At 38.2% G+C, this 25,194-nt stretch overlaps 2 protein-coding genes across 2 annotated transcripts in view; one reads left to right on the forward strand and one right to left on the reverse strand.

Moving 5' to 3' along the window:
• Window positions 1-13,917, reverse strand: part of LOC124787961 (protein disulfide-isomerase) — a 30,401-nt gene extending 16,484 nt beyond the window's left edge. Inside the window, exons 1-4 of the mRNA XM_047254967.1 lie at window positions 13,669-13,917; window positions 13,249-13,446; window positions 5,828-5,961; window positions 5,514-5,651 (exon numbers count right to left, since the gene is read on the reverse strand). Of these exons, the coding sequence (XP_047110923.1) occupies window positions 5,514-5,651; window positions 5,828-5,961; window positions 13,249-13,446; window positions 13,669-13,813 (615 nt within the window). The 5' untranslated portion in view covers window positions 13,814-13,917. The remainder of the gene's footprint in view (window positions 1-5,513; window positions 5,652-5,827; window positions 5,962-13,248; window positions 13,447-13,668) is intronic.
• Window positions 13,918-14,197: 280 nt separating this feature from the next.
• Window positions 14,198-25,194, forward strand: part of LOC124787962 (methyltransferase-like protein 22) — a 47,055-nt gene continuing 36,058 nt past the window's right edge. The window contains exons 1-2 of the mRNA XM_047254968.1: window positions 14,198-14,489; window positions 14,641-14,781. Of these exons, the coding sequence (XP_047110924.1) occupies window positions 14,402-14,489; window positions 14,641-14,781 (229 nt within the window). The 5' untranslated portion in view covers window positions 14,198-14,401. The remainder of the gene's footprint in view (window positions 14,490-14,640; window positions 14,782-25,194) is intronic.

A 25,194-nucleotide genomic window follows, 5' to 3' on the forward strand; every position in this document is an offset into this window, starting at 1 on the left:
CAAAGGCCAACTGGTTCTGAAGTGCCCAAATGGTTGTCAGCCTGGCAGTGGCAAGGAAACTACAGTATCATCAAGAAGTGGTCACTGTCACAAAGGTTATCATTTAATGATCACTGTAGCAATGCCACAAAATTTGGGGAGATCATTCAATCTATAGCTGAAAAGATGTCATGAGGAACAATGAACTGATGAGGAGAACCATCACTGAGGAGCCACAGATAATGGTATGTGACACTACCAGATTAGATAGCCCCTGCTGAACAATGTGGTACTCTCCCCAGGGAGTGGTGTGTATTAACTCTTTCCAGCCCAGTGATGCCATATGGCATTATCATATTTAACTTTTTTCCAAGGCCAAACTATTTGTCCAAAGATTATAAACAAGTGTGCAGGGCTTTCTAAAGTTCATTGTTCTTAGGTTGGCTACCATGAATTCGTGAAAACAGAGAGCACCAGGCTACAATGCCTTGACAAAAGTATTGTTGCATGGTGTCTACAGTACAGTGCACCCAGCTGAACTTTCAAAATATTATATTAAGGCAAAGGAAGCAAACTAATATAAAAGTTTCACTAATAAATTATTGTTGAAAGTGTAATTAACTAGTAAACACTTTGAAAATAATGCTAGTTACGGTAATTTTCTGCTTGGAAGTCACAAACCTGTGTGATTACTTTTGGCATCATTGGGCATTGGTTATGTTACCAAATGATGTACATGCAATAACTTCGACTAAAGTTTACCATAATGTGAAACTCTAATATTTTCAAGTTTCTTTTGAAGCTTTATTATACTAACTAATATTAATATATTAAAATTTTTACTGATATAATTTACCAGTTTTTTGCTGCTTTAGTAAAAAATTCCTGGTTTGTTTACCAGATGATTCGCAATCATAAATCATTATCAGAAGAAGAAATATTGCTGCTTCTCAAAGGTGATTTATCTGATTTGGACCTTGATACGTCTGATGTGGAGGAAGAGATTGAAAATGCTCAGCAGCATGACCCTACTACACTGGATAAACAGTTTCTTCAAGGAATGGACCTTGATATGGTTGAAATTCTGGACCCTCAAGCCAATGATGAAAATGTGTTCCCTTAGCTTCAAGATTACTTGCTGAGCCAAACCTTGCACCAAGTCATTCAGCTCAGAAAATTCAGTGTGATACACACCGGGATCTTCGGTGGAGAATGAAAGACATTGAAGAACTGGACACATCATGTAATGCAGTTTTTTCTGACCCTCCAGGAGATGAACTGACCTTGGCAGTATTTCAGACCAATGTATAGTGATGACATTATCCAAAACCTAGTGCAGTAATCTAATCTATACTGCACACAGAAAACATGTGCATCTTTAGATACAAATGTTCGTGAAATAGAAAAGTATATAGGGATAAACATCCGAGCAGGTGTTGTGAAAATGCCTAGTTACAGAATGTACTGGGCAGAGGCTACAAGATTTTCTCCAATAGCTGACTCAATGCCTAGAAATAGGTTTGATAATCTAAGAAATTATTTACATGTGAATGACAACACTAAAACGAAACAAAGAGAGGATCCTGATTATGACAAGCTGTTCAAGGTGAGACCATTTGTTGACAAAATCAAACAATGTTTTTCTATTATTGAACCTGAGGAATATCATTCATCCCTGAAACAGTATGTAAAAAGCAAACCACACAAGTGGTGTACGAAAGTTTTTGCCCGTGCTGGTTCTAGTGTAATTGTGTATGATTTTGAAATATACCGAGGGAAAGGAACTGTACATAATGATACTGGTCTTGGTATAAGTGGTGATATTGTGATAAGGCTTGTGGAAGGACTGCTAAAATATAAAAATTTTGAAGTGTTTACAGACAATTGGTTCACCTCTTACAATCTTATTTCTGCCCTGAAATAACTATGGCATTTTGGCTGTTGGAACTGTTAGACCCACAAGACTTCCAGGCTGCAATCTAAAAGCAGACAGTGAGCTGAAAAAGCAGGAACGAGGATCATACGATTATCGAACTGAAACAGAAAGGAATATCATAGTGCTGAAGTGGTATGATAAGTCTGTCATTCTTGCATCATCATACAAAGGATTAAGTCCAGTAGAACCAGTGAAACGTTGGTCAGTGGGAGAACAAAAATATATTGATGTTCCAAGGCCAGACATTGTTAGAGAATATAACTGTTCGATGGGAGGAGTTGATCTGCACGACATGCTGGTTGCTTTGTATAGGAGTAATATTGGTGTGGAAAGATTTTATTTAAGGATCGTATTCCACCTCCTTGACATGTGTGTTGTGAATGCGTGGCTCCTATACTGCCGACATTGCAGACAAAGAGGAATTACCTCTGATGTAGCTCATGGACTACTAAAAGCAGGAGATATTTTGGTAAGAAGAAGACGACGGCCATCAGATGACAGTCCATCACCTACAGTTGTGAAGAAACGAGCCCCATTGGTTTCCAGCCCAGTTGATGTAAGGTACGACAACATTGGACACTGGCCACAGCATGTAGAAAACAGATGTAAATTGTGCATTACAGCATATTCTCGAACGAAATGCATCAAATTTAATAAACCTCTTTGCTTTACCAAAGACAGGAACTGTTTCTCAAATTTTCATGTAAAGTAACAATCATGCTGTAAAAAAAACAGCAAATTGTCCTGAAATGCAAGTTGCATTATTGTATGTACTAATTTTTCTTTAATAAGCTGCATCACATTGTGTAATTAAAATATTCATTCAAGTTCCATTACCAAGCACTGTGACATCCCAACCACCTGACTGAAGAAAACAAATCCTGCCCAATGATGCCATATGGAGTCATCCCAAATTTCCCTCCAAAAACAAAAAATGACAAAATTTCTTATAAATATAAACTATTCCAGTCATTATGAAGGGAAATATGTAAAAAAATATTTTTTTCCCCAAAAGTAAATAAAAGCTGGGCTGGAAAGGGCTAATATCCCTAAGCAGGAAAAAAGGGAAGAGTAGAAGGATGTTGGGTTAATATGGTCAATTCAAATAATTAAGTGCTTACCTGGGTATGGGTAAACATTGCAAATAATCAATTGCTGAGGTCATGTGCAGGAACACCGTTACTGCCTCCAACAAGGTACGGAGGGGAATTCAATCACTGACTTCATCTGTATGAACCAACGTACAGACCCCTCCAGATACCCTCTCAATAACAGCATGGTTCCAACAGAACATACGACGAACACAAAGCATCTGAGAATGGTCATCAGTTAAGCGCATTTCTTGGGGAGCAATGAAAACTGCAGAAGAGGAAGTAAGATGGTGTAGTTCTGGCAGGCGACAGTAGTACTCATGACAATTCCAAAATTATTTATGACTAGTGGGCAGGTTATATGTCAAGGGGCCAGGAGGACCAGTCATGCAACAGGATCATCCACTAGGATGGAAAAACATCCACAAACATCAGTTCAAAATCTGTAAATGTAGGCAGATATGGTACAGCCAGACCCACCCGAGGAGCCTTCTCTTAATTCTTATTCTTCTTTCCCTTCATACTTTGGTGGGTAAGGTTCATTCAAGGGGCTAACCACACTGAGCGATGGGACAGACGAAGAGCGGACAATCCTGGGATCCACAGGCCGCGCCTCTTGCACCCACTGTTGGTGCTGGGCCTCTGTTCCAGGTGTTGCAACTGAAAGGCATCCTGAGAGGGAGCCCTGTCACCCATACACACTAAAGAAGAACACTTCTCCACCCAGGAGCAGGAAGTGTTCTCATAGGAGGTACCATGGGAGAGGAAGGTGATGGGAGACCTGGTTTGAGGAAAGCAGATGTAGGGAGGCGATGATGATGATGATGATTGTGTAATTGACTGCCATATTCCAAAGGATGTACATGTTCATCTTTCTTCTGTGTTCCAGTATGTGACAAACAGCGAACAAATTTTTATTCCTGGATCTTCTGTTCTTTCTTGAAAACTGGACAAACTGGTGAATGTGGAGAGTGATGTTCCACACAGTTTACATTGAAAGGTCAGTGTCCAGAGGACTATGTGTGGGGTGATCATCCACAGTTGCCACATTTTGGGTCCGTTGTGCAGCAGGATAGCATATGCTTAATTCATAAAGTATTGTAAGCAGTTTCCTATGTTGAGGGACTGCTTCACTTCAGGATTCTACCAATAAAGTGCAATCTAGAATTCACCTTATCCATTACTTGTGTAATCTGATCGTTCCATTTGAGATCATTTCAAATAGTCACACCCAGATACTTGACAGATGTTACTGCTTCCAAAGACTGGGCATTTATTTTGTACTCTTACATTAATGGGGATTTTCACTTTGTTATATGTAGTAGGTTGCACTTACTAATATCAAGAAATGAGTACCTGTCATTACACCACACATTTATTTTCTGCAAATCCTCATTGATTTGTTCACCACTTTCATGTGACACTACTTTCCTATAAACTACAGCATCCTTGGCGGACAGTCTAATGCCGCTGTCAATACCATCAACCAGATCATTTATGTAAATCGTAAAAAAGCAATGGATCTATTACGCTGCCCTGGAGCACACCTGATGTTACACTTGTTTCTATTAAAGTCTCCCCATTCAGGATGACCTACTGCTTTGTATCAGAAAACTTTCTATTCAACCACATATGTCATGCAGATCGACCGTAAGCAGATCCATGCACATTCGATGCCAAGAAGACCATACAATGAAAAGACAGACTGAAAAGGAATAGATGTATAGACTTGCAACATAGCACAGAAAGAGAAGTAGCACTGCAATAGGTGACCAAGCATGTACTCACAAAAGACGACTAGAGCCCCATGGGGGTCTATAAACATCCTTGCGAACTGCAATGAATGTTGCCCACCCCCTCCCCTCCACGATGTCTCACCTGTCTTTTTTAATTACATTTCAGTCTTTGTTAAATATTTTGAAGCCTTCTGCAGTGAGTTTCATCCAGCTCTCACTTTAGGCTATAATTTGAATGCAGCAGCTTTCCTGAATGGTGGTAAAATCTTGACTTTCAAACATCATACTATTTATTTTACAATCTGAATACCGACTGGCAAACATTTATCAGATGGGCATTCGACATGTACTTTGCTATCTGAGTAGCTGCTTTGTAATTTTAGCACCTATGGTTATCAAAGGGAATGCTACAATTCTGCCAACTGCCCTCCCCCCCCCTCTCCCATGCAAATACAGGTACAGAAATCTGCAGCCAAGGCCCATTGCATTGATAATTTCTGGTTGAGAATTCTGCATTAAGTGCAGAATGAGATTATACAACATTTCATTTTTATCTCCAGCAAGCTAAACGAAGGACATGAAATAATTGTTACAAATAAACAGTTGTCACATGTACTTCACATCAACATGTAATGATGACTTTAGAAGAAACACGTATTTTACTTTACCAACTTAAAAGGAAAAAACCTGCTATAAATGAACAGATTTTCAACGAGAAGTTGGAATAAAAATACTTAACGTATTTTTAACATTACGTTTTCTAAAGCTTACCTTCTTAAAAAGTATAATATTGCCATCACTTGCACTGTATTCAGAAAATACATCATCAGATGATGATATGCCAATAGGATGATCATCAATTGTTGCAGCAGCTTCCAGGAATACTTTCGCTGCTGACGAGCCCTGGTCCTGAAACAAGCAGCACTTCAGTTAAGAACTATACCATGATCAGTAACATAAAATTCTTTTAATTCTTAAATCAGTTCTTCTTAGAGGACAATTTTAACCTTTTCACAGATAATCAACTAAGACTGGTCATCATTTGTGACTCAGCAAAAAATTAGAAGTAATCACCCACAATTTACCTTGAAGAATCCCACAACAACAACATTATCACCATCAATGAATGACTTTGCCTCCTCCACAGATCCAAGTTCCTTAGCTACAGGTCCAGTTTTCTTTAACAACCAATTAACAATATCATCAGATGTTCGTCCACCTAAAAAAGAAAGTAAGATTAACATACTGGCATCCAAAACAATTTGTCAGAATACTGTACTCCAGAGTACTTCACATCTTGCGTAAAAATCTCTATTAGCCTGTATGTAAATGTAGTACAGGTAATATCTAATAAAACTGATCAGACTGATGTGAACAATGCATTTTAGATGTTAACAGCTACATTGAGAGTGCACTACCACAGAACAAGTACACTGTTGCCACCTGACTTTCATGAAGCGCATTTCAATAGCCTGTTCAATCTCTCACAGATGACAGGGATATAACTGTCATATATATAATGTCAAATTTATACAATGTGTTCTGTGATACTTCATAGAAGTATCGCACACAATGAATTAATTTGTGATACTTTCTTAATATCTCACATTTCCAGTGAAGGGAAATTGCACAAAATAAATATGCAACTTTGTATCCAGTGCATCCTATTCCACCCATCCCAAGCTGGCATATCAATTCAGTATTAGTTTGAGAATACATCTAATGGATACTGACAAGTAATAGTTCTACTCAAAGCCATATCCCATGCAATCTTAACACTTTCACCATTTGCCTTTTCTCCTTGCAACTGAAAATGGTTGGTGCCTCAAGTTATGAAAGCTTTCAGTATTATTTGTTACCACTCAACATTAAAAAAAAAAAAAAAAGCAATTACTCTCTCTCAGTGAAGTACTTTGAAGGCGATTAGTATTTGTTATGGAGTCATACCATATAAAGTGAGTCAATTTTAGTATAGTACTCATCCTCCCTGAGCACCTCTAATTTGAGTGACATTTTCCCCATGTTTCCCTACTGAATACAAATAAGCTGTGCAATAACAAAGTTTTTAGGAGGCTTTCAGCAGAAAACTGCAACACATTATTTGCACTCTGACTTCTGAATAGTTTAGAGAAAGCTTAAAATTGAAATTAGTACAATGTAAGCACAACATTTTCATTAATGAACAACTTTTTATGCTCTTCACACAGTTACAAACCCAAGGCTGTGTCATCCCCATTTTCATGCTTCACACAAGGTCAAATTTGGGGAAAAAACTAATCTACGTCTACAAGATTTTCTGCAATTCACAATTAGATGACCGACAGGGTTAACTGAACCATCTTCGAGCTATTTCTCTACCATTCCAAACTAACAGCACACAGGAAGGAAAGAACAAAAAATCTTTCTGTGCAAGCTCTGATTTCTCTCATTTCATTATGATGATCATTTATCCTATATAGGTGGGCACAAAGAAAATATTTTCGAACTCTGAGGAGGAAGGCTGGTGATTGAAGTTTTGTGAGATGGTCCTGCCACAACACAAAACGCCTCTGCTTTAGTGACATCTGTAGATAGCACTCATAACGTTGAGAGACTAAACGGCTGGTTATGTTTCAGACTAACACTTTTCTGTACCCATGTCACAGTTTGTCAATCTTTTTCTTTGAGGTTCATTATGAGCACTTGCTTTCATCCACTCTCTCTTTTCCATTTGGTGAGTCCTCTTTTCAATTCTCCATTTTTCTTTGTATTCTTCTTCTATCCTCCTCATACAGTGCGATTGCAGTGTCATATGCTGCTCATGAGAAGCAAAACTGAAATAAGAAAATTCCATAGAGAGGTGAATGTGGCATGGAAGCCTTTTGGTAGTAAAACAAGCTTAATAAAGATGAGACAGGGATTATACTGAGTGAAGAGAAGGGAATATGCGAAAGATGCTGCAGGTTCCTTTATAGTCTCCTCAATTCTAGAACAACAATACCAGGGAATCCAATAGAAACAAATGGGGAAGAGGACCCAGACAGTAACACTGCCCCACCAAATATGAAAACGAAAACTGCCATGAAGAAACTGAAAAACAAGGCGGCAGGGACAGATGGTATTCGACCAGAACTGTTTACGCAAGGAGGCAGAAAGCTGGAACGAAGCCTTCTGAAAATGGTCACCAGAATATGGGAGGGGGGGTGGGGGAAAGAGGAGAAAATGCCCAACAATAGAAAGAGGGTATCCTATGTCCCATATATAAGAAAGGAGATCAGATGGAGTGTGGCAATTACAGAGGGATCACACTACTGCATCTGGGATATAAAATATTCTTTAATATACCATTGGAAAGAATCCTCCCAATCATACAGAGGGAGACGGGGCTGTACCAATGCGGATTTCTCCCCAGGAAGTCAACTATACATCAAATATTCACCTTAAGACAAATTCTGGGGGAAAAGAAACGAATACGGGATTGGCCTGCATCACCTCTTTATAGATTTCAAAGCAGCTTATGATAGCATAAATAGAGAGCAGTTATATCAGGCTCTAGATGAACTGAGAATTTCAAGAAAGTTGGTATGGCTGGTGAGAATGACAATGAGCAAAACACAAGGTAGTATAAGAATAAGAGGAATAACGTCCAATACATTGCGTTTTAAAAACAGAGCAACAAGGGGATGCATTGGCATGTCTTCTCTTTAATGCCACCCTGGAGAGGGTGATAAACACAAACATTCTGAATAGGGGAACAATCTCCCATAAATCAGTGCAGATACTGGCCTATGTGGATGGCATAGATATAGCAGCAAGAACCCAAAAACCAATGGAAGAGACATTTATGGCTCTCAAACAGGCTAGTAGGAACTTGGGATTAATTATTAATGAACAAAAAACAAAATATAAATGGCAGCTGGAAAAGCACAGAGAAAATGCCAAATGCAATAACTATGGGTAATTATACGTTTGAGAAAGTTGAACATTTCAAGTATTGGGCTCAACAGTTACCCATCTAAATGATACCTCCTATGAAATTAAGCAGAGATTAATACTAGTCAAAAGAGCCTGTTCTGCCCTAACAAAGACTTCTATCCTCAAGGCTCCTGACTTGTACCAGTAAACTATCTATAAATCACTTATACGACCAGTGCTTACATATGCCTCTGAAACCTGGACATTAACAACTAATGATATTGAAATACTTGATGCATTTGAAATAAAGGTACTTAGACGAATTATCGGCCCAATCTGTGAAAGAGGAGGATGGAGTAGGAGATACAACCACGAGATGTATATCATATACAAAGACCAACCCATCAAATGGATAGTGAAATCATTCAGACTGAGGTGGGCAGGACATGTGGCTCACATGAATGATACAGAAGTACCAAAAAGAATAATACAAGGAAAGCTAGCTGGGGGGGGGGGGGGGGGGGCAGAGAGGACATGGTTGACCAAGAGCCAGACAGGAAGGTGGGCTATAGAAACTGGAGAATATTAACTGGAGAGTATTGGCAAAGGACCTCGAGCTGCAGAGCCAAGAAAGAAAAAGAATTCATAATGTTCAAACAAAGTATATGTTAAAATATGCTACAGCAAATTTGTTAGTGATGCGTCTGTAATTCATCACATTAATCCTATTTCCTTTGTTGGGTACTGGTGTGGCCTCTGCAACTTTCCATTCTTAAGGCATAGACCTTTCGACAAGCAATCAGTTGTAAATGATTGAAGTATGGAGCCATTGTATGAGCATACTCAAAGGAACACAAGTGGTATACAATCAGGACCAGAGGCCTTTGGTAACATCACCACTGTCATCGCATAGTGATGGTACAAATTGCATCTTGCCACTAGTGTACTTCACATACAACCAGAATCTCTCCAGGTTTTCTGCCAGATTTTGAAACAAAAGTTTGATTGCAAAAACAAAAGCATCTCAAATTGTAGTTCACAAGTTTTCAAATCAATTTTTGTACAAAAGTATACTGAAAGCGCCTCATTAGTTCTACAGAGAATTTACTCTATTAATTCCAGCCAAATACAACATTTATTTGTAAGTAATTAAGATGTAAATATGCCATAAAAACTTTGCATGAAATTTGTACATAAGCTTGTGTCTTATTGTTACACACCATCACAACCACCACCAATTTCCTTTGGTGAAGATTTTGTTTTTTTTGGAGACCATCTGGAGGGGTTTAAAATATTTGTTTGCCAAATAGTGTCAAATGTTCATAAATGTTACATTTAATATTCAATCTGTTATTTTTTGGTGTTTTAATTGTGTATATTTGCCAATATTTTTACTTTTTACCTCTCCTAATCATAACCATAAAGTCAATGTGGCACTAAATTTGGGATGAAAATAATTCAGAAAAGCTAACAGGTTACTATACATTACATGTTTTAAATTGTTTGTAGCTACAATCAGCAACTAAAACAATGTACATGTTAAATGTGTGTCTAAACAACTGTGTGGATATGTCTTAGTAAATCAGTACAAATCATCTGAGTGCCTGTTTAATACAGCCAAGGAATTAGAAGTCCAAGGACACACTGAGTAATTTGTTACAGGCTTTGCTGTCAAGCCTACAATAAAAATTGAACTATTTTGTTTAGTAAGCAGCTTCAAGGTGTATTAGCATGAATATTTTTAATTAAAATTTCTTCGTGCAGGACAGATCTAGATTTGGCCCTCACCAATGCGCATGGTTCAAAATGCCTTCATGCCTTTATTAATTGTGGAGATTATAATGATGGTTATGTTTTGAACAGACTAAACTACTTTGTTATGAGTACCACAATTCACAATGAATTAATGAAAGAAATGAGATGAGGAGAGGAAGTGTCAGCTACAGGATCCGTGATCATGTCACCGTGGTTGAAAATTTACTTGATAGACACAGTTAAAGTGAGAAAACCCAAGAAGCTGCAACTGTAACTGGTCACTAAAACACCAAGTTGGGCCATTATACTCAGTACAACTACAATGGTGCGAAACTAAAATGGGATGAGAAAAAGACTGTACAAACTGCAGAGCTAATTAGCTTAAACAGACAGAATTCATACCAGTTTAAAAATGTACATCAGTGCATAGAAAGAAAGTAACTGAACGAATTCCAACCTGACCAACAAAGACTACTGAAACTACACGTTAGAACCTGAAACAGATTCAGTTGTTTATCACTAAGCCTTGTGTCCGGCAGTTCTTGCAAATGTATTGTTGCAATATGTATGGAAGGAAAAAAACCATCTCATTAAAAAGCGGCTGATGTTAAATTTATGTACTATTGCTATGTAAAGAACACAAGTTCTAAAGATTTTTGTATAGTCTGTCACAATGGGATTCACAAAGAACCAAATAACTGGCCAAGGAGTTTTTAAGTTCTCCTGTAAACAGGAAGTCTCAATTATTTCACTGTGTTGAAGGAAAAAATTTGAGATCCTTCAGATGTCGAAATTTGCAAATGTTAACATCTGCTCCAAAGATGGTCATCACAATAAGTGGCTTTTGAATTAACAGTTTCAACCAGCATGGTAAAAAAATAGACCTAAGATGGTAGGTGATTATATTAGCAATGCAAGCTCTTTCTGATAACAAGCATAACTTTACACTGCTGCAAGGATGACACATTTAGATGGAATAAAAATGCAGTAAGTGGGCTTATCTGTAAAACCAAGAACTTTTGGGAAAGGCTATACTCGTATCAATTTCTGTGCTATACGCAGGAGTCTGTATGGGTTGAGTGGTTACCTTTCGCTTATTTTACATATAACAGATTAAAGAATTAACTACTATACACACATCTTTAGAGATCTCTTACAGAATATCCTAAAATAACCCTTTCCAAATTAACAGTATTATTTTCCAGCACATTTTTCCATATTACCTATAAGGTCACAAATACAAGACCTATTCTAGTACAAAAAGTCTGTTCCCTACAATGAAACAAAAATATAAATGATTAATTTTTAAGAATATATCAAAATATGAACAAATCTGACAGAAAAATTTGATGGTCTGTTTACATAGTAACAAATTCTAGAACACAAAAGTGCTGCAGATTGGTAGAATTAATAGGGAACTTATCAGTAAAATAACTACAGGCCATGTAAAGGACTTTGTCTAAAAAGTCACGGCAGTCAAAAAAATGCTTGAAAGATTGCCACAATTCCCGAACTCAAACTTTGGCACAAATACAGTGAATGACAGCCTCGACATTTTAACAGTGTTGTGCATTCTTTCCTCTTCATTACATTACTAGTTTCAGTTTTAAGCTGTCTTAAATTATGCCAAAAATGTCTTGGGCCTCACAGAACTTCTCAGAGTCTCCTATTAAAACCAAACCTCTGAGCAATACTTTATTATCAGAGGTCAAGTGGGGACCACTGGTCGAGTTAATTTGGAATGACCCTATAAAGTCTTAGTGTGTCAAGTGCATTTGTTGATTAATAAATCCTGTTTTGTGATTTATTTTGTGATAAATTGCACTTTGTTTCCCTCAACCATCCTCTTCCATGTGTAAAGGAGCACCTCCCCTCTCCCAAACTCAAATACTGATGTCACACTTGCAGACATGGCCTGAAATTGATATGTAGCCTCAACACTTTCAAAGAAGGCACATTTTTATCTATTCCTACTATCCAGCAGGTACATTGTTTGGAAAAATGTTGGACCAAGATTAGCTGTTCATTACAGTGTATGCTTTCCAAAGTCTGTGGAACATCCATTTTGCACACCCAGTTTATTGTTGTGAAGAAAATTGATACCAATTTTCATCTGCCTACACTCCTTACTTGTTTTACTGAATTCTTATTCTAACCTGCTGAATTACACATAAAAAAATCGGGACTAGTGCAGCAGGGGATACAACCCGTCGGCTTTGGACATTGACGTCACAAGTCGCCAATCGCGAAGCGATTCTTCTTAGTGTTGTAGCTCCCTTCAGTGGCTGATAAGTGGTTTTTGGCTTTTTAAAAAAAAAATCTCACGAGATAGAATAAACAGATCCACTTTATGAAGCAATCAGTAAAAAAAACGAAACTGAAACATAACAGCAAAAGCGAAAATGGTAAACTGCTATCTGGCGACTTGTGACGTCATTGTCCAAAGCCGACGGGTTGTATCCCCTGCTGCACTAGACCCAAAAAATCCTGTAAAACATAATCTTTGAGAATTTACTACTTATATTGCATCAATCCAACTTTAATATCTTCAGCTAAATTCCCTGAGGCATGTTTGACTCGAGAAACGTAGATGAAAAGAATCCAAGATTAACAGCAGTTAACAAGTTTTCCCATTTTCGCTCTATTTGCCACGTGAGTCACAAACATTTATGCAAAACCAAGACATTAAATTTTCTTTAGGAAAAGATGTTCGCACAACATCTCAATATGTCACACTGCTCACAAATTGTACAATTTTCTAAAACTACACATAAATAGTCTGTCAGAAAGGATATCACTGGTGATACGAACATAAAACCCGCGTCCACGAAATAGAGTAAACTTCAATATTACTAACCTGTGTAGTCAACAGGTGATCCTTTACGGAAGAACTTCAGCGTTGGGTAGCCTCTAACACCATGTTTCTCCGCTAAATCGGTTTCTTCTGTGGCATCTACCTTAGCTAACTTGATAGCCGATTGCTTTTCTTCCAACTTCTTCGCTGCTTTTGCATATTCAGGTGCAAGAGACTTACAGTGTCCACACCACGGAGCATCTGCAACAAATATTAGTCGCATTACCCACCAATTTGTGTCGGTGCCATTTGCAGCAAACGCAAATAGACAAACGAATATGCACTCTTTTTACAAACACTAAAATTATTTTACTGATGTTGGGGGCTTACTGAAACTTGGTAGCTACTTTCAACGTTGAAATGGTTGGAACTTCCACGTAATCATTACCCCACAACACGTAAACAAGTAGCAATAATACTTACAGAATTCTACAAGTATAAATTCCGTATCAGAAATTGCCGCCTCAAAATTATCTTTATTAAGGACTAAAACGCCCTCATCAGTTTTAATATCCGCGCTGCTCCACACACTACCAACCAGGCACACAATAAAACACAGCTTCAACATCTTGCCTCCGTTTCCCACTCACGCAGTCCTAACAGTACAGTGCAGTTCTGAACTTAACAAGAGTGAGAAACGAAGATGAAACGTGGCTGCAAAGATGCTTCGGCGGCATCGACTCGTGGTGAAACGTCATTGGCCGAAGTACGCCATGTGATAACGTTTGCGTCTGGTGGTCAGAAGAAAGATTAAACCTGTTATGAATAAGCGTCAGAAATTTATTTCTGTCATTTGACGAAGAGAAAGTAGTTTTCGTTTGTTTAAACTTGCAAAACTAAGCTTACTCTTATTTTAAGCAAAATTTCACATTCCCGTTAGTTCCTGTTCCATCTGATGTAATTTCCTGTTGGCACAAATAAACATGTCAATGCCAAAAATTATTTTTAATTTGGCACAGAAACATGCTTGCCCCATTATTAAGTACAATAAAGATTCTCTTACTGTGCCATAATAGCTAAAGAAGTCTAACTTGTAATAAGCTTATCATAGTTGGGTGTACGTGTTTGTTGCGGCTGTCACTTGGAAGTTATACACCTTTTCCAAAAAAAATCTGTCATAGGAGCCTGCTAATTGTGTAGGACATAGAATTTCCAGATGTGTGACGATGAGTTCAAAATTTCGTCAGAAGTTCATCTACAAAGCGAAGTGGACCGTACTGCCAATCCTTCATTGTCACAAGAAAGTTAGCGTGTTTGCGAATTAAATTATTATTAAATCAAAATAAAATTGCCCATGCAATGTATTTGAAAATTTCAAAAGTCATTGGGTGAACTGTTTTTACCTTTATGCCCATGTTACATGCCTGCCGCTAATTGTTGCAAATATTTGCACAGATGTGGTCACAAGATTCACCTTCAGACTGTCAAAAGATCTATCATTCATTGAAGGACATAAAGATGCAGAGGTGGACGAAGACGGTGACTTCATTTTGCAAAGGCGGGATAGCACATCACAAGATGGCTTTTTATTAATTGGTAATCTGCTGTTTATAAAAGCATTTCTTTTGTTGCCAGTATGATTTCTGCAAAGGCTTATCTACATTTATGTATTTTCTTTTGGCAGTGATTTTAAGTGAATACATTAGTTGCCTCATTCTGGCAGACCTGTTGTGCAATGGGTGCTGATTTTTTGTGAAGTCAACGGAACTAGTTTACTGATAACCATCTGTTACAAATTGCTTTTATTCAGCAGCTCCTAATTTTATAATTATAGTTCAAAAATAGTAAGGGAAAAACTTTTCATCCTCTGCACTAGGCCTATTATGTGCCTTCATCCATTTACCCATTGTGTACCATAAGTCCAGTCATGAAGGAGACCCTAGAGGAATGTGGAGTGAATCAAGTTATACAACAGGTAGAACCAAAGTGTGTAAAGTGTACTAACAATCAATAATACTTGTGCCAGTGTATTCAGATTTACAACCATGTCAATAATGGGTGGGTCCCTCTCATCCTTGTTTAATTGTCCCCAAAATATCCCTCTTTCCTACACAAAGAAGAAACTAGTAATCCAAAAAGGAGAGTCAGAATCTGTACTTACTTGCATGTTCACTGGGAGTACTAAACATGTCACTTCCTAGCAGTAAGTCCTGGCTAGCACCTATCTCATAATTTTGTAATGTATAATTTGACTCATTCTACATCCCTAAGGACTCTCCTTCATGATGGGATTTTCTGAGCACGATGTGTGAATGAATGTTTGTCTGCTTGAGTGATACGAGTGAAACCGATTGCTGTTAATTTTACTTAAACTTGTTTTTAGTTTTAGAAGAGTGAATTTCATTTGAAGTAATTTAGAACTCCTGAGAACAGCTGCTTATTGTAGTATGTAGAGGGGTGGAGTGGTGGAGGGAGAGGTGGGGGGGGGGGGGGGAGGGAGAGAGAGAGAGAGAGAGAGAGAGAGAGAGAGAGATCTGGGAAAATAATTAATTATAAAGTGTGGCTGTTGGAGACATCCAACATATAGAAGTGGATATCTTGGACATTAATGATGCAGTGTTAGCATAGATATGAGTCTTCAATCCACCAAATGGTAATAATAGCTGGCAATATAATATGAAGGATAAGATGGCGGTTGTACAGATAGGAGACATGTCCGGTGCGACACAATTACACAAATTTATAGGAAGTGGGAGCTGATGTAGAAAGTTACTGTTAGTACTTTATATGAAATTTATTAGCTTAAAGAGAGAATGAGTCATATGAAAGTAAAGTAATTACATGAAAGCAAAGCAAACTTTTGCTAAGGGGACAGGAAATGTTCATGTAAGGATAGAATAACTGAGAGGTGTGTTCAGACTCTGGGAAAATGATATTTAACAAAAGAATATGACTGATTCTTGTAGCTAGCCACCCAGTTCAACAGAAGAAACTTATTTATAAAAATTGGATTTTGGAAACTTCGGTTACAGTAAGCTCAGCATCCTTTTTCGCTGTACTGCATTATCAAAACTGCAGATGAAGCTATTCTAGTGTGTCTTAATTTTACTAGGTGTTTTTGTGGTGCCTCCATTTTCTTTGGTAAACAATGTGTATTCCTATCAAGTAGCTGTCATTAATGTGGTTTACTGGCCAATGTATTTAGTACAACACATTCAATGAAAGTAGATATGTACACCCAGTTCACAGGTAGCCTCATATATGAAAATTTGTTGCTGTTTATGTTAGCAGAAGAGAGATTGCACTTCACCATTTAGGTGTCCTAAGTCATGATGTTGATTAGCTTATAATGGTAAAGACAACTAGGGTGATAAAAGAATAGACTGAATCTTAAAAAATTAGAGAGAGACAGTGGTGGTGTATCCATTTGGATAAATATTATCAGAGAGTTACTGTTTGGCTGTAATGAGAATGTTTTATAAACTAATTAACAAAAACATTCAGACATACTGCATGTTGCGAAAACAAAAATAAATGTAATTACTTCAACAAATGCTCACACAACAACATTTTTTGTCAGTGATATCTGTTTGGAATAGTCGTGCAATGCGTTCCTTTTAAATGGTTTTTAAGTATTCATTTGTAAATCTTGTAGCTGATCAGATTGACACGGTAGATAGAATATCTGCAAGGAACTCCACCGTGACAGTGATTGTGATTTGATCAGATCATGAGAGACTATTACAATAATGCTGAATTACTGGAAATGACAGTATTTAGGAGCATATAGGATACAGGCAAAAAAAAAAAAAAAAAAAAAAAAAAAAAAAAAAAACCCCACTGTCCGTGTTTTATATGTTGCCCAGAATGGTCATTTTAGAGGAGGGAGTCCCCTGTTCACAGATGCATAGTTTCGATAGTGTATAGCTTTAAAGTTTGAGAACAAGGCAGTGAAGTTGCTTCAGATTGTGTTTGGTATCATAATTAGTTATGTAACCCATTAGCCAACACTGGATTGCACATGCAGAGCGCTTAATATGTTGAATAAGACAGCAAATTGATCATTTTTCAAGACCGAACCTAAGTCCAGTTCGAGGACTGTAAGCTGTAGAAATTAGAGACTGGTTTGGAATGGTGATTGTGTTCCACATTTCATTAAGAAATCCACCAACAGCGTCACACTATGCAGTGCATCACAAAAGGAGTTCCAAATTTTGATCTCTGACTTGATTGCAGAGTGTGCAACAGCAGAGTAGTGACTGATGCACATGATGGAATAAATGCTGTTGTGCCCACAGTATTTCAACACAGTGCGGCTCAGATAATGAAAGTCCTCTGATGTTACAGGAGTAGTCTCCTCCTCCTCCCCCCCCCCCCCCTCTACCAGTCGAACAGTTTGGGTATGTGGATGTGGACTCCAACTGTATAACACATTTACATTAAAATGATCTAGACCACAATCTTTTGTGGCTACATTATCTGACAAATCAATAATGGTATCAATCCAATAGGACAGGAAGGACATTTATCTAGAAAAATTGGCTAGATCAGTCCTGTTAGTGTGGTTGGAATTAGATATTGTCCAGTGATCTGATCACAAATTATTTCAGCCCATATGTTCACTCTGAATCTGTATTGATTACCTCTGACCACTTGTGCATGTTTTTCTCGACACACTAGCATGGTCAATACTGGTGAGTACCTGGTGAATACTGGTGGACAGTTCCTCCTTGAAGTGTTCCTAAATGTTCTCTTGAAAGGGAACCATTCAAACCAAGCATGGAGAGCCAGCATCCAGTTCTGGTACCTAATATGAGGCAGAAATGCAGAGTAACTGATACATTGATCAGAAGACAATAAGTAGTGCTGTAGAAGAATGCTGAAGATTAAATGGGTAGGACAAATGAGAAGTTACTGAATAGAATTGGAGGAAAATAGAAATTTATAGCCCAACTTGACTAAAAGACAGGATCAGTTATAGGACACATCCGAAGACATCAGGGAATTGGCAGTTTGGTAATGGAAAGAAGTGTTGGGGTAAAAATTGTAGAGGGATACCATGGCTTGAATACAGTAAGGAAGCTCAAATGTATCTAGTTTGTGGTAGTTATGGTGAGATGAGGAGGTTTACACAGGATGAATTAGCATAGAGAACTATATCAAACTATTTTTTTAATGGAAGACCACGACAACAACAATCAGGAGGTCTATTATATGTACAATTAAGTTCTTAGTACCATAAATTTTATTGTATGTACAGTAAGGTGTAAGAAACCCTGAAAATGCACTTGGCTGTACAAACGTGCTACAATTTTGGAAACAACTCCAGATGGAAAAATACAATACCTACTTGCAATTTTCCAGTCTCTTGTATTTTTCTCACACTTGCTGAAAATGTCAGTGTGTTTATGGTGGGAAGCCTTACCGAATACAACTTTACAGCAGCATTTGCCATTGATGTCAACTATGGCACTTGTAACAGCATTCTGGTCGTTTCGTTACTTGGTTATACTGGTATGGTGCAGTACTGTCAACAGTGTTGCGACACTGTGGCTGTTAGATACAGGGTACATGCTCAGAATGGACAAGATTTGGGGCAGGAAATCGACTGTAGCCTTTTCAAAGCAACCACCCAACCATTCAACTTAAATGAACATCAAAAAAGTAATTCTGGATGACCAGGATCCTGGTCGTCTCCATTGGAAGTCTAGCATCTTTATTCCTGTGCCTGATTCATTCTGTGAAGACAATGGGAAGGGAATAAGTGCTGCCATGTTTTCAGGTGTATTTGCATTAAGAGGCATAAATTATGGGTGAGATGTTTTACAGACAGCACTCAACATTTATGTACTGTGCGTAAAATGTTATCCCCGATGTTATTCAATATGTGTACTGAGCAAGCGGTAAAGGAAAAAAAGTGAAATTTTGGAAAGGAATTAAAGTTCAGGAGGAAGAAATAAAGACTTTAATGACATTGTAATTCTGCCAGGGACAGAAAAGGACAAAGAGTAATTTAATGTAATGAATAGAGTCTGGAAAAGAGATTGTAAGGTGAGCATCAGTAAAAGTAAAAAAAAGGTAATTGAATGTAGTTGAATTAAATTGGGCAATGCTTTGGGTGATTAGATTAAGAAATGAGATAATAAAAATATTGTAGCAGAAGAGTTTTGCTATTTGGACAGCAAGATAGCTGATAATGACCAAAGTAGAGAGGATATAAAATACAGACTGGCTATAGCAAGGAAAGCATTTCTGAAAAAGAGGAATTTGTTAACATCTGATATAAATTTAAGTGATAGGTCCCATTCTTCCAACATTTAGGAGAAACACAGTGGTGTTACCCCTGTTACTGCTGTTACTTGTTACTCGTGATGCGGGGAACCATCGGGTATGACTTCTGGTCTTGATTGGTTGTGATTGAGGAAACACTAACAACACAGCAGTATATCATGGGCACTCTGTGTCCTCGTATGTTACCTCTCATGCTCTCATGTGACAGTATCATTGTGTCATTTTTCAACAGGATAGTGCTTGTCCACACTGGGTACATCTCTCTATGGACTGCCTACATGATGTGAAGGTACTCCCATAGTCAGCGGGATCCTCAGGGATTTCTCTTCAACCAGATGTACCCTATACTGAACAAAATGTTTTCATGCTTCCAGCCACGTCAATCGCTTAAAAAGTCACAAGCTTTCAACCTAGCACTCCATGGCCATTGTCAAGTGGAATGACTGCTAATGGGGTGCTGGTACACCCTTATAAACTCTAGCTGCCAGCTGTGATGTCAGTGTTGCTCATGGTATCATCATATATGGGCATACGTTGACTCCAAGTTCAATGTGTCCGCTTCATCTCATATTCGCTGGATCTCTCACCAAGAGGAGCTGCAGCCTGCCATCTTTATTAAGGGTGGTATAAGTGATTTTTATTTCAATGGCTTTTTTAATTGTACAGTCCGAGAAGCCTTTAGTGTGAGTTGTGACAGAGGTTTTATCAGATTTGATCCACTGATTGTTTCCTAGAGTGTGCTCAGCTAAAGCAGATTTTTTCAGGATACAGTATGCACTGTTTGTCCATCATAAGTTTGAGCATCACAAGAAGGAGCATGAGAGGTCTTATCTCCTATGCTATTCCAATAAATCCGCTTTAGCTTAACAAGCTCTAGAACATGGTCACAAGATCAAATTTGATGAAACCTCTGTCGTGACTGACACTGATGGGTTCTGGGTCCGTGTAATTAAAGCCATCAAAACAAAAATCACCAGTAACACACTAAATAGAGATGGTAGCCTGGAGTTCATCGTAGCATGGGATCTGGCGATCGCAAGGTTGGAGCTAGTGCATTGAACTTGGATTCAACCTATGCCCATACATGGTGATACTGTGATGTCACAACCAGCAGCTATAGTATGTAAGAGTGTACGAGCAACCCATCAGCAGTCATTCTACGTGACAGTGATCAAGGAGTGCTTGGCCGAAAGCTCATGACGTACTGCCACAAGACTCCTCTATTGATTAAAATACGCAAAGCAAAAGAAGAAACCATGATGATGAGGTAGAACTCAGGCTGTTGCTAATTAGAGTATGTATAAATCACAAGAGTGCAGTGAAAGGCTACTTCATAAAAAGCTGGGAGCAAGATGGCAGAGAATAGTAGGAATAGCAGTTGGAACTAAAAAAATTACATTACATATTGCATCTTTCACAATCACAGCCATGTCGTCAGAAAAAATATATGTATATTTTAATTATCTGTAATATTTAGTGGCATAGTATTGATATCTGAAAAGAAGAAACAGTGCAAGAGGAATAAACCTGGCAGTAACTTCTGCAATGTATGGCTTCATTAATATGAATATTTGTCCCCCTTTTTATATTAAATGGACCTTCTTCTTTTTCCTGGCCTGCATCCCACTTCGTCATGTGGTTGGCATGTTAGTTTTTGGATTTGGCAATGTTAGTGGTAGAGGATTACATGGGCAAACATTTTCTAAATGTTTGTGAGTCATGTAACCGAGGTGAGACATGGTCGGGTGTGGGAGACTGTCTAAAAACCACATCCGGACCAGGTGGTACACTGGTCTTCATTGTTAATCTACTGGGCAGATTTGATCCGGGTCCAGCACACCTTGCTGAATCCTGGAACTTGCGTGCTAACATGCTTGGCCATCCAAGTGGGTCATTGTATCACAGGGACCATGCAATCAAATTATTTTGTTAAATGAAGAATATGCATATTGTACAAAACTACTTATTTAGTTTTGCAAGTACCTCACATACAAAAGAATAAACTGTTTTACTGATTCTTTCTTAAAACCAAACAATGATTCTGGTAGTTATCTGGTCTGAGTTGTGGTGTTATGCTTATTTTTATGTGTTAGTTTTTCAACAGCATAACCTGCGAAAGGCCTCGATGCAATACCTATCCCTGACATCCTGCCACTACCACTTATTCTAGCCCTGTCACTGTCATTTCCCACCCTTTGAAATCAGGGCCACCTGTGAAAGCAACCATGTAGTCTTCCAACTCAGCTGCAAACGCTGTGTGGCATTCTAAGTAGCCACGACTACTATCAAGCTGGTCTGTCTGCATGAATGCCCACCGCTAAACTGTGGCCAATGAGCATCAGAACCATCCAGCTGCCAAGCACACCATGTGACAAAGAATACTTGTCTTAAGTGGCTGCTTCATAGCTCGTGTCATTTGGATCCTTCCCACCAGCAGCAGCTTTTCTGACCTGCACAGGTGGGAAATCTCACAGCAACATATCACCCATTCCCAAACTGACCTGGGCTCAGCCTTCACTAGTCTCCAAGCTATCCCATTGCTCGCATGCGTTCCAGCCCTACATATGCCTCCTTCCCTCCCCCATCTCATTCCTTTCTCTAGTTTTACCCCTCCGCGCAGCACATATCTCCTGATGCTGAACCTAGCAGCCCACCATCCTATCCCTACAGGCTCCTGCACTACAACATTTTTCCCCATCCATACCTTGTGTGTGTGTGCACGTGTATGTGCATGCATGTGTGTGTTTTTAGTCTGAAGAAGGACTTTGGTACATGGTGAATAGCAATCTACCCTAGTTTATATTCTTACTTTGAAACTAGTTGAGCTTAAAAGTTCTGCATCTTTACATGTATCCATAAATGTTTGATTTGGTGTGCATTTTGTCCCAATGCTATTTTCACAACATCTGTGTAGCTGCCATTTTCTTCTGAGTGCTCCCTACTTTTGTCATATAGTACACGATTTCAGCTACTAGAAGTTCAATTAATTTAACAATTAAATCTTGTTGGCTTCATGTCTTGTAGTAAATTCATATTCATTATTGTCCCATTTAAAAAAAAAGGGTCATGCAAAGATAGTCAAGTAAAGATATATATTTATTTATTTATTGATCCTCTGAATCCTTCCTGTAGAAGACATGCGCATAGTGATATATTAAAGGCGTGCTATGATTTTGGACAAGTCATGGTGTGATGTAATTTTTTTTACTTGAAACTGCAAAATGGCTAACATTTGTAAATGATAAACTATGTTTGTGTCCATAAATTAAGCTTAATCAAGAAAAGAGAGGATGCTTCCAGATTAAGATGTTGGAAGGGTTGCAGACACGACAGATATTAATTATAAAACTTGTGGCATATTACAGTGCATAAATAATGTAATTAAATGTGTTACAAAACCAAAGATACCCATTTAAAAATATAACAGAACTAATAAATCTCTTCCACAACAATGAAACAGTTAACAGTTACTCAGACTGTCATATTTCTGTGGGGTAAGAAGGCTTGCCCTTTATGAGGTAGTTGGATTACTCTATATTTGCAGTCAGATCCAATTCTGAAAAAGAGTTGCGTAAAAGTCTGGAAGAGTCCTTGATGGCACGTGGCAGGCTGCATTTTTTCTCATTGTAAAGGGGCTCTGTAAGATTTATATCCAGAAACCACACTAACCAGTCCACACAATGGTTACCGTAGCATCGTCCATAAACAACCCAGTGAAGAGACATATTATTGATAATGGGGTAAGGTAACTGACTCTGCTTTTATAAAGTTACAGTATTTCTTCTCTACTGTACATTAACAGTAATCTTCTGACCACTAGTGAAGTTTTATATGCCCATCCAACATGACACGTCCCCACACCAGGCTCCACAAGCACCAAATTTGTCTCTTTTTCTGATATTCCTGTGATTGTGCAGGCTAAAACTTTCTCAAATGTTGGTTGGTTAGCTGCTTTTTCATCCACAAATTAGACATCTCAGCTTAAGAGAACTATAAAATATAATTGAAAGTTAACAAACATGCTGGCTTATACTTACTTAGAGGTATGTTAATTCCGAAAACTAATGTTATGTCATTTGTGTACATCTCATCACAGATCATTGTACACATTGCGCTCATGTAATACACTACACACACATTTCTTTGGCTGACATCAGAACCATGATGATAATGCTGCCTCATCATTACATTCATTGTACATTCTCATTTTCGGTCTGAGGAGCTCAGTCAGTATCCCTTTACATTACATCTACAGTCTGCAATTCACCATGAAGTGCATGGCAGAGGGTACGTCCCATTGTACCAGTTATTAGGGTTTCTTCTCCTTCCATTCACATATGGGGCACGTGAAGAATGATTGTTTGAATGTCTCTGAGCATGTTGTAATTATTACAATCTTGTCCTTATAGTCCCTATGTGAGCGATACATAGGAGGTTGTAGTATACTCCTAGAGTCATAATTTAAAGCTGGTTCTTGAAAATTGTAAAAGACTTTTACAGGATGGTTTACATCTATCTTCAGGAATCTGCCAGTTTAGTTTCGTTAGGATCTCTGTGACACTCTCCCGTGGGTCAAACAAACCTGAGACCATTTGTGCTGACCTTCTTTGTATACATTCAATATTCCCTGTTAGTCTTATTTGGTATGGGTCCCACACACTTCAGCAATATTCTATAATAGGTCACAAAAGTGATTTGTAAGCAATCACCTTTGTAGACTGATTACACTTCCCCAGTATTCTTCCAATAAAATGAAGTCTGCACCTGCTTTATCCATGACTGAGCCTGTGCGCTCATTCCATTTCATATCTCTATAAAGTGTTACACGAGATATTTGTATGAGTGGCCAATTCCAGCTGTGACTCATTGATATTATAGTTACAGGATACTATGTTATTTCATTTTGTGGAGTGCACAGTTTTATATTTCTGAACATTTAAGGCAAGCAGCCTATCTTTGCACCACTTTGAAGTCTTATCAAGATCTGACTTAATATTTATGCATATTCATTCAGACAGTACTTCATTATAGATAACTGCATCATCTGCAAAAAGATTCAGGGTACTATTAATATTGTCCACAAGATTATTAATACACAACATGAGCAACAAGAGTCCCAACATACTTTTCTGAAGCCCACTTGAAGTTACTTCTACATCTGATGATGACTTTCCATCCAAGATAAAATTCTGAGTCCTGCCTACCAAAAAGTCATCAATCCAGTCACAAATTTCACTGATACACCATATGATTGTAATATCAATGAGTCAAATGCTTTTCGGTAATGAAATGCCACTTCAGCCAGACTGCCTTGACCCAAAGCTTTCAGTATGTCCTATGAGAAAAGTGTGAGTTGGGTTTCATATGATCAGTGTTTTCAGAATCCTTGCTGGTTTACATGGAAGAGGTCATTCTGTTCTAGATACCTCATTATGTTTCAGCTCAGAACATGTTCTAAGATTCTACGACAAATAAATGTCAGATATTGGACGGTGGTTTTGTGGATCACTTCTACTATTCTTCTTGTAGACATGTGTGACCTGTCCTTTCTTCCTACTGCTGGGCACAGTTTTTTGTTCGAGGGATCTACATGGCAGATTATAGCTAGAAGAGCAGCTAACTCAGCGACAAATTCAGTATAGAATGTGATAGAGATTCCATTGGGCCCTTGTCATGAAATACATGTTGAGCTTAGGGAGATGAAAGAGTGTTAGCATT

Source organism: Schistocerca piceifrons, chromosome 3 (genome assembly GCF_021461385.2).
Source record: "Schistocerca piceifrons isolate TAMUIC-IGC-003096 chromosome 3, iqSchPice1.1, whole genome shotgun sequence".
NCBI classification, from domain to species: domain Eukaryota; kingdom Metazoa; phylum Arthropoda; class Insecta; order Orthoptera; family Acrididae; genus Schistocerca; species Schistocerca piceifrons.